The 10,933-nt window shown below is 38.2% G+C and overlaps 1 protein-coding gene across 1 annotated transcript; it reads right to left on the reverse strand.

Annotated features, from left to right (window-relative positions):
• Positions 1-944: 944 nt before the first annotated feature.
• Positions 945-2,896, reverse strand: LOC110931967. The gene is made up of 3 exons (XM_022175335.1): positions 2,519-2,896; positions 1,156-2,438; positions 945-1,086 (listed from the first exon to the last, which is right to left on the reverse strand). Exons 1-3 carry the CDS (start codon positions 2,894-2,896, stop codon positions 945-947), a joined length of 1,803 nt encoding a protein of 600 aa, XP_022031027.1.
• Positions 2,897-10,933: the final 8,037 nt, after the last annotated feature.

A 10,933-nucleotide genomic window follows, 5' to 3' on the forward strand; every position in this document is an offset into this window, starting at 1 on the left:
CAAGAGAGATTACGTAGGCCTTGTCATTTTTTTCAGTCTAGCTCTTTTTATTATTTTTTTCTTTTTTATTTGATAAAAAATTCTCAAACTATTAGCTTATAACGAAATCCCTTATACTATTATTGGCGTTTTCGATTTCCCCACTTTCCTTAGATGAGAACCCACTAGTAAATTAACAATTAGGTATATTAAGATCAAAGGAACCTAAAACCAGGCCAGGCCTACTCACACATCCCAAATTAGACACAAGCTTAATTTGTTTATTCTCATATTATTATTATTTGAAACCCGAACAAAAACTGATTTTTTCTATCATTTTCCGTTTTTATTTGCAAACATCTAAAACAAGAGACATTTTCAAATTTTTTCAATTTTTTTGGATTTTTAAATTCTTAATTTTTCAAATTTTATGACTAAAGACACTACTAACTAGACACTAAACAATAGTTTCTCATCCCCACACTTAAACTCTACACTGCCGTCAACGTAGGATGGAAACCGACTCAAAAGGCTAAAAATAAATAAGAAATAAAAAAGACAAAGTCAAATCGGAAAGGACTTAGCTGGTTTATAACGCGTATGCTCCAAAGCTCTCATCCAATCCAGCTCGATCGTATAGCATTTCGGTCACGATCGGCTTTGACACTGACTAGTATACTCGGAAAATGCTTGATATCTGATAAGCAGCTCCAAAATCACCCGAATGGAGATTGAGTACAGGTGGTACATATTCAAATATGCATAAATAAAGACAAACAAAAACCAAAGCAGTAACGACTCTAAACAAAAGACTGACTCAAAGCTACTAACTTAGACTCATGATACAAAATAAACGACTCAATAACTAAGCAAACATGAAAACACAAAACACGAAAATACCTAAAACTACGATAAACCCTCAAAATCTACAAACTTTACAGGTGGGCTATCAACTTTTCTAACACTCACGGGGGATCATGTAGACGCAGCTCACCTCCATACCAAGACTCACGGGCTATAGCACCATCATACCTATAATTACCCGAATCTCCCCAAACTCCTCCATACCTCTCACAACCTCTCAACTCATCATCGGGCGGTTTGAACCTAGACATTTCAAACCGAAATCTATCCCCACACTAAGCTTCACTCAGTGTCTCCAGCTTTAATTCTCACCTTTTTACCCTCTTTTCTAAATCCTTAACTCTCCTATCAGGTGGATCCCCACACTTAGGTCCTATCGCTTCCTCTAGACTAGGACCATTTACCACCTCTTTCTCACTTCTCATATCTTTCCCACTCTTCCCTACCGACACCACTGCCTCCACTCTATCATTCGACCCTCTCGATTTGGTAACCTTAAAAACTACCGATTCCTCCCCCGCTCGAAGTGTGATAGTGCCTAAGTAGACATCTATTAGAGCTTTGGATGTGTTCAAGAATGGACGTTCTAAAATCAACAGTACGTTTTCATCGGCTTCCATGTCTAGTACTACGAAGTCCATCGGGAAGACAAACTTATCGACCTTTACTAACAAATTCTCTACAATTCCCCGGGGATACTTAACCGTTTTGTCCGCTAAAGATAGGGTCATACGAGTGGATTTTAGATCACCAAGGCCTAGTTTTTCATAAAATGAATATGGCATCAAATTAATACTAGCACCAAGGTCGGCCAATGCGTGGTTTTGAACATCACCACCAAACAAACACGGGATCATGAAGATACCCGGATCTGTTAGTTTCTCCGGTAGGCTGTTCATGACCACGACAGAGCATTCGACATTCAAGGAGACATTCGAAATTTCCTCTAACTTATCTTTCCCTTTTAGGATTTCTTTTAAGAACTTAGCATATTTCGGCATATGCTTGAGGGCTTCGATTAACGGTAGATTGATCTGAAATTGTTTGAACATGTCTAGGAATTTTTGGTTCTTTAAACGTTCAGGATAAGGAGCATGAGCATGATCAATCTCAGGACTCGGTCTAACTATCTTAACCGGACTCCTAACACTCTTTTCTAGTGGAGGTGCCTCTAGCTCTATCTCGTCATCCATCGGCTCCTCTTCCTCTATTCGAACCGGTGGTGGACCAACCTTTCTTAACTCTAGACCCGACCTAGTAGATATAGCTTTAACATGATGATTGACTGTGTTGGGTTGGCAGTTACCCGAGAACTGACCGCAACACCTTTCTTGCAATTGACGATCTATGTCACTGACTTGCCTTTGAAGGTCCAAAAAGTTGGAGTGATTGTTCTTTAAAAATATGGCATGGTCCTCTAGGGTTCTTTGAGTGGCCTCTAAGGTCCTTTTGGTTGCTTGATTCTCAACTAGTATTTGGGATAACATAGCTTTAATCTCATCTAGACCACTACCCAAGTCTTGGTTGTTTGAACCTTGACTGTTTGACCCCCCACTATTGAACTGACCTCCTGAACCTGAACTACCAAACTGAACCTGTTGATTCGAACCCCCACTAGAATAATAAGCCTGCCCCCTGTTTTGATTTGAACCTGATTGGAAATCGGGGGGATTACCGGAAGATGGAAGGTGTTACTACGCCAATTGGACCCTAAATTTGAATTGTTGAAAGGGTTTGTTGGACCTCTATTGGCTATGAACTCTACCTGCTCAACCGTGAGTGTGGGGCAATCTATGGTATCGTGACCCCCTCTACACACCTCACACCTATCGACCCTCTTCTCTAAATCGTTCATCCTATTGGTAAGCCTTCTCTCAAGGTTTTCCAACGCCGCAACCATCAATTTATCCAAGCTAATTTGGTGTACTCCTCGACCGGCCGAGGAAGTACTAGAAACGGGAATGGAAGTCCTATCGATGGCGCGATGGTCAATGTCGGAATGGGCGAAACTCTCGAATAGGTCATTGCATTCGGCCACTATTTTCTTACCCATAAGGTGGCCTCCTGCGGAAGTATCAAATCAGGCTCAAACCTTGGGAGTAAGGCCATTGTAGAATTTCTCTACAAGTGCCCAATCTGCTAGACCGTGCTGCGAACAGCGTGAAAGGAGGGTTTGGAACCTCTCCCAAGCTAGGTGGTAGGGCTCATCAGGCTCCATTCGGAACGAATGGATCAGATTGCAAAGTCGGGATGCCTTGGCAGGTGGGAAGTATTTGGCTAAAAAGGCATCTCTTAGGGTGGCCCAGGTGGTAAAAGTACCTACGGGCTGCGAATCAAGCCAGGTGGCTGCGCGGCCCGCAAGTGAGAAAGGGAAGACCTGTAGGTATCGAGCATCAAGATTAACACCCTCTATAGAGTAGGTGCCACAAAGACGGGTAAGGCGGTTAATGTGAGCGGGTACGTCTTCGTCATCATGACCATGAAATTGACACGAGTTGGTGATAGCGGTCATGATGTACAAAGGGATTTTCCAAGTCTTGTCATTATTGATGGCGGGAAGGGTGATGGGTGAGTTCTCACCGGTGAAACCGGCGGTGGATTGTTGATGAACTGTTTGACGACCTGCCATGTGGACAACGGGTTGTGGGCTAGCAGGACGGGAAGGTGGTGGTGAATTGTGTGGTGATGACTTTGGTGTGAAGTTAAAGGCTGGTGGTTTAGAGTGGAGGGTAGAGTCGGAAAGGGTGGAAGATGAAGAAGAAGAACTAACATTTAGATTTGAAGAGGAGAAGGGTGGCTTCAGCGGCGGTCCTTGTGAACGCGTATGGGGCATCCACTGAAAAACCAGCACAAAAGCAAGCAAACTGACTCTAACTACGACTCAACAAAATATAAAAGACACTAGAATAATTAGACTCCTACGACTCAAACAAAAGAAAATATCTAGCATGTATGATGTCAAACAAGTCCAAACAAAGTAATTAACGCAATCGCCAAAGAGTCCCCGGCAAGGGCGCCAAAAACTTGATATGCTAAAAAGTAGTTTAATAAAATTAAATAAATTAACTTAATTCTAGACTCTAAGTAATACTTTAGACTCACTAAGACACACTAAACTACTAACCGGCAAGTGTACCGATCGACTCTAATATAGCTACTGTAAGTCCGGATATCGAACCCACGAGACTCTAATTAATTACGCTAATTACTTTATCTAAACTGACTCTGACGCAATACTTAACTATTTTTATGTTTTAGGGGGGGGGGTTCTAAAAATCCTAAGAAGGTAATTAAAACTAAATTAATTAAGTAAGCTAACTAGACGAATTGCTGTGGACTTTGCTGAGATGGTGGAAACACTACCTAGACTGGAATCCTGGTTGCTTTTAGTTAAGATTATATTTGGAAGTTGTCTACTATGGAACCGGGATCGTAAAGTTCTCACCTTTCGGGAAATCTAAAGGACTCCTAACCCTTCTCAAGAGCAGGCTATGACACCCTGGAGGTTGTTTAGAGTACCAGTTATTAAACTCTTTTGCAAGACACCTAATGGATTTATAAAAGTATCCTATGAGGCTCACTCCCTGTCGAGATCTAAACCAATGATAGACTAGTTTTCTCAGTTAGACTTGCTAGACAGCAGCTAAAAGGTTTACTCCCTAAGAAGGACCCACCTTACGGTTTAATCGCTTAGACCTAGCAATAATCTCGAAACCTTGCAGCTATTGATGATTAGTAGAACACTTGATTTTATAAGATTACCGAATATTACTTCTAAGGTTTATCGGTCGATTTAACCCTAAAATTAAAGATTTATTATGTGATATCGACAGTCACCAAAATCTAAAACCTAGCACGGCTCTATTATGTGATAAAGACCGTCACCAATATTCATGCGAAGCAATAAACAATATTCAAACAACATCAAGCATGCAAACACATCTAACCGATAGAACAAGTCGTTTACAAATCATAAATAATCCATAGCGTTCATAAATTCATAATAAAAATCAAAACTTTAGCAATCATTCATCCAAGTCTAGGTAGTTAAATAAGATTACCCAAGAACCATAGTCTTAAAAACAATCAAACATGGTTTAGAACAAGAAATCATTAGAATAAAACAAGAATACTAGAAAATAAAAGAAACCAAATAATAAAACCCGGTAGTTCCTTGATCTCTAAGCTTCCCACTTGATTCCCATGATTCCGTAGCCTTGATCCTTGCCAAATAATCTCTAAAATTCGTCCTCCCGTCTTCCTGCGTCTCTTTTCCAGCCATATGATGCCCCCCTCTAATGTAATTTGCGTCCTGCTGTCCGGCTCTCCTCTCTGATTTCTTTCTTTTTATGCGTTCCCTAGATGTCTCTAACGGCCCAGTATGAATTATAAGAGTCATGTTATGATCTTTAATCTCTTTAACCATACATACAAAAATTGATCCACATGGCCCATGCAATTCACGTAAACATTTCGTGCACTGTTATTATTGGCGGCCCACAAGATTGACTTTTTTCCAACATTCCTTCGATAAATAATGATAATATATAATGATAATCTTTTATATATAATAAATGAAAGTATTTTGGGCCATGTGTCACTCGATTAGGGCATCCTCAATTCCATTTTCCCGCCCAACAGTACCATCCCCTTTATTTTCTCACCTAAAAAACCCTAAATCTTTCATTCGCCTCATTTTCTCCTTCACGCTTTCTCTTTTCTCCAAACCCTAAGCGATCATTTTCTTCATCCAGTTCTTCCTTCATCGATTCATCAATATTAATCATAGGTATGTTCTTATTCTTCTTTCTCACACTTATTCTCCACAAACCCTAAACTCACCAAAATTCTTTTTGCTCTTCATCTTGAAAGAAGGAGAGAAGATTCGAGAGATGGGGCGCCGGCTAGCACCACCATTGGAGAGATTTGAGATTCCTTTGTTCTTCATCCATGTTTTGTATGAATCTGGTCCTAATCCTAAATGATGTGAGTTATCTTTATGACTTTTTCCGTTTCTTTTATATCGTTGTTGCTCTAACCAAATTTTGAATTAATGTAGTACTTTTGTTTGGATTTTTTGTTAGTTAATGTTTGCCAGTTTATCTAAATATGTGATGATTTTATGAATGAGACACGTGAGGATTTGGCTTCTAGATTGTTGTTTCTATGCTGAATTTGAGTATTGAATTCCAGGGTTTGAATTGGATTCGTGGTTTTGGGAAGAGGTGAAATGGGATACTTTTAAAAGGACTGATTTGGCATCTCTTCTGATCCCCCGGCAAGGGCGCCAAAAACTTGATATGCTAAAAAGTAGTTTAATAAAATTAACTAAATTAACTTAATTCTAGACTCTAAGTAATACTTTAGACTCACTAAGACACACTAAACTACTAACCGGCAAGTGTACCGATCGACTCTAATATAGCTACTGTAAGTCCGGATATCGAACCCACGAGACTCTAATTAATTACGCTAATTACTTTATCTAAACTGACTCTGACGCAATACTTAACTATTTTTATGTTTTAGGGGGGGGGGGTTTCTAAAAATCCTAAGAAGGTAATTAAAACTAAATTAATTAAGTAAGCTAACTAGACGAATTGCTGTGGACTTTGCTGAGATGGTGGAAACACTACCTAGACTGGAATCCTGGTTGCTTTTAGTTAAGATTATATTTGGAAGTTGTCTACTATGGAACCGGGATCGTAAAGTTCTCACCTTTCGGGAAATCTGAAGGACTCCTAACCCTTCTCAAGAGCAGGCTATGACACCCTAGAGGTTGTTTAGAGTACCAGTTATTAAACTCTTTTGCAAGACACCTAATGGATTTATAAAAGTATCCTATGAGGCTCACTCCCTGTCGAGATCTAAACCAATGATAGACTAGTTTTCTCAGTTAGACTTGCTAGACAGCAGCTAATAGGTTTACTCCCTAAGAAGGACCCACCTTACGGTTTAATCGCTTAGACCTAGCAATAATCTCGAAACCTTGCAGCTATTGATGATTAGTAGAACACTTGATTTTATAAGATTACCGAATATTACTTCTAAGGTTTATCGGTCGATTTAACCCTAAAATTAAAGATTTATTATGTGATATCGACAGTCACCAAAATCTAAAACCTAGCACGGCTCTATTATGTGATAAAGACCGTCACCAATATTCATGCGAAGCAACAAACAATATTCAAACAACATCAAGCACGCAAACACATCTAACCGATAGAACAAGTCGTTTACAAATCATAAATAATCCATAGCGTTCATAAATTCATAATAAAAATCAAAACTTTAGCAATCATTCATCCAAGTCTAGGTAGTTAAATAAGATTAGCCAAGAACCATAGTCTTAAAAACAATCAAACATGGTTTAGAACAAGAAATCATTAGAATAAAACAAGAATACTAGAAAATAAAAGAAACCGAATAATAAAACCCGGTAGTTCCTTGATCTCTAAGCTTCCCACTTGATTCCCATGATTCCGTAGCCTTGATCCTTGCCAAATAATCTCTAAAATTCGTCCTCCTGTCTTCCTGCGTCTCTTTTCCAGCCATATGATGCCCCCCTCTGATGTAATTTGCGTCCTGCTGTCCGGCTCTCCTATCTGATTTCTTTCTTTTTATGTGTTCCCTAGATGTCTCTAACGGCCCAATATGAATTATAAGAGTCATGTTATGATCTTTAATCTCTTTAACCATACATACAAAAATTGATCCACATGGCCCATGCAATTCACGTAAACATTTCGTGCACTGTTATTATTGGCGGCCCACAAGATTGACTTTTTTCCAACATTCCTTCGATAAATAATGATAATCTTTTATATATAATAAATGAAAGTTTTTTGGGCCATGTGTCACTTGATTAGGGCATCCTCAATTCCATTTTCCCGCCCAACAGTACCATCCCCTTTATTTTTTCACCTAAAAAACCCTAAATCTTTCATTCGCCTCATTTTCTCCTTCACGCTTTCTCTTTTCTCCAAACCCTAAGCGATCATTTTCTTCATCCAGTTCTTCCTTCATCGATTCGTCAATATTAATCATAGGTATGTTCTTATTCTTCTTTCTCACACTTATTCTCCACAAACCCTAAACTCACCAAAATTCTTTTTGCTCTTCATCTTGAAAGAAGGAGAGAAGATTCGAGAGATGGGGCGCCGACTAGCACCACCATTGGAGAGATTTGAGATTCCTTTGTTCTTCATCCATGTTTTGTATGAATCTGGTCCTAATCCTAAATGATGTGAGTTATCTTTATGACTTTTTCCGTTTCTTTTATATCGCTGTTGCTCTAACCAAATTTTGAATTAATGTAGTACTTTTGTTTGGATTTTTTGTTAGTTAATGTTTGCCAGTTTATCTAAATATGTGATGATTTTATGAATGAGACACGTGAGGATTTGGCTTCCAGATTGTTGTTTCTATGCTGAATTTGAGTATTGAATTCCAGGGTTTGAATTGGATTCGTGGTTTTAGGAAGAGGTGAAATGGGATACTTTTAAAAGGACTGATTTGGCATCTCTTCTGATCCCCCGTGGATTAATAAGTTTGTGTGTATAAAAGTTATGTTATAATTAGGTAATGATTATTTAGTATAATTTTTAGTAATGTTGATGACAAGTGGGGTGTTCAAAGACATAGATTTTTGTTCTAAAAGAGAGAAGAAAAAGATATGGTGATAGATACTATTTTTTATATATATTATTTCACAATTTGACAATGCCACACCCTCTATGGACACCCACATTTAAGGTACAAGCATTACTGGGAAGTTGCAAACAAGCTTCCAGAGTCCAAACAGGTTTCTATCTGTATATAAGATACCTGTTTTGACAGTTTATAGTTATAATTGCTAATTTTAGTTATTATTTATTGGTGTTTGATGGGAATGAAACGGCTACATAGGGATAACGAGGAGGATGGAGATGATGCTGGACCTTCGAATCAAGAACCGCAGGGAGTTGGAACTTCAAGGTGAATGAATAAATATATTGTAAGTTTATGATTTGGCACTATCAAAAGGGAGTTGCCTTCAGAATGTAGTAGCCGACATCAAGGGAGTTACCTTCGAATCAAGAACCACAGGGAGTTGGAACTTCAAGGTGAACGCTTAGTGCTCGCACCCCGATGTTTCCGCCATCGGTTGGGGTGTGACAGATTGGTATTAGAGCCATAACTATAGGGAATTAGGATAAGTAGGAATACTTGCCCTAGTCTATAGTTCTAGGAATCTTGACTCTTATTTGTTGCTTAAGTCGTATGCATTCTACCGTATCTGCTTCCTAGCAGCATATTCTCCTGTTAAACTTACATGCCTTTCCTAAGGCTGACACAATATACAGTTGATACTTTGAAAACGCTGTTAATTAGTGTTTGTATGTTGCACGAGATTTGCCCTCAAAACAGGAGTGACATCCGAACCTTGATGGGAAATTTCCTTGTTATATTCTTAAGTGGGTTTTTGTGTAAGCAAGCGGGGTTCGTTCTGAAAACTTGTCCGGGGCTAATCAGATTGGGTAAAATTGGTACTTCTTAACAAGTCGGTTAGGGTCGGTAACTAATTCAAATTAGTTTCTTGTTCAACAAGTTTGGTTGCTGCTACGTTTGTATTAAATCGACAAGCAGGTTGATTTATTATCATAATTGAACGTGTAAGGTCAAAGTCTTTGGGTTGAACAAGTTGGTTTAATCAAGTAATATTTTTTTTGGGTTGACCGGGTTTAGGTTTGACCAAGGATTGAACAAAGGTTTGAGTTGGCAAGGAAGAAACAATCAGGAGGATCAAGACCAATAAGAGGATTGGTAAGAAGATCAAAGGGCCGATCGAGTTTCTTTAGGAAGTCGATACGCTATGTTTTAGTCACGAGGTTTGAATCAAGATGAGCCTATATTCTAAGGGAAAAGCATAGCGTATGAAAGAAACAGAAAAAGTTGGTGTTAAGCTTCCACTTGAAGAAAACTGGGTATCAACAAGCTACAAAAAGGTGGAAAATAGCCTCGGGTAATTTATCATGGATACCGTAGTTTGATAAAACTGTTTTTTTTTTTTCTAAATAGTATGCTCGGTCGGTTACGATAAAACTGTTTTTCTCTAAATGGTATGCTCGGTCAGTTATCCGTTGGTGATAATTGTCTAGGTCAGCTATTTCTAAGTTTGATTATCTGGTATTGGTTACTGACAGTTGGAAACCCGACACTTGTCAAAGAAATAATGCTTCGCAAACGCTTAACTTACCAGAAATTATTCCTAATCTAGTCGTCTGTTAGAAATTCTGTCAGTAATAATAATACCAATCTCATTTTATTAATAAAAGTAGCAAACAAAAACAATTGTTATCTCTAGAGAAAGACATTTTAAGATATCAAAAAAATAAGAACTTTTTCTCTTTTAGTTTATAAATACACCCCTAAAATGAAGGTAATTTGGTCTTTTAACTAATAATTATATTTTAGTCCCTCATCTTAGTACACCTAGGGGTAAGGGTGTTCAAAAAAAAATCCGAATCCGAAACCGAATCCGAAATATCCGAAAATCCGTATCCGAATTATCCGAAATTTCGGATATCCGTAAATTCGGATATCTGAAAATCGGATAATCCGAATTTTCGGGTTCGGATTCGGATACTGATTTTTAAAATTTTCGGATAATCGGATTACCCGATATCCGAAACTTAAAAAATAAATTAATAAATAAATATATATACATAAGGTTACTGGTCACCACCAATTCAAATTAGGGTTTGCACCCACCCTCTGCTCTCACGTCTTAGAGCATTCTCATCCAAACCATCAAAATATGTGAGGGGTAGTTTTTATATTATAAAGGGTATAAAAAATGGTTGTGACTGGAGGAGAGAGAAAATGTTACTGTTCATCTGTATATTTGGAGGGACTCTGTTCACCCAGTATAATTTTTTTAATATATATTGAAAGTGGTTGTGAGTGAAGGAGAGAGAAAAATGTAATGATAATATTATTTAATTGAAAAGGAGAGAGAAAAAGTATTTGTTTTTAGTGAAAATATATTGATATAGGAGTTGTTTTTAGTGGAATGTATGTATAATTTGATGGATTGGATGAGAATGCT

The sequence above is a fragment of the Helianthus annuus genome, chromosome 3, assembly GCF_002127325.2.
Source record: "Helianthus annuus cultivar XRQ/B chromosome 3, HanXRQr2.0-SUNRISE, whole genome shotgun sequence".
Lineage (NCBI taxonomy): Eukaryota > Viridiplantae > Streptophyta > Magnoliopsida > Asterales > Asteraceae > Helianthus > Helianthus annuus.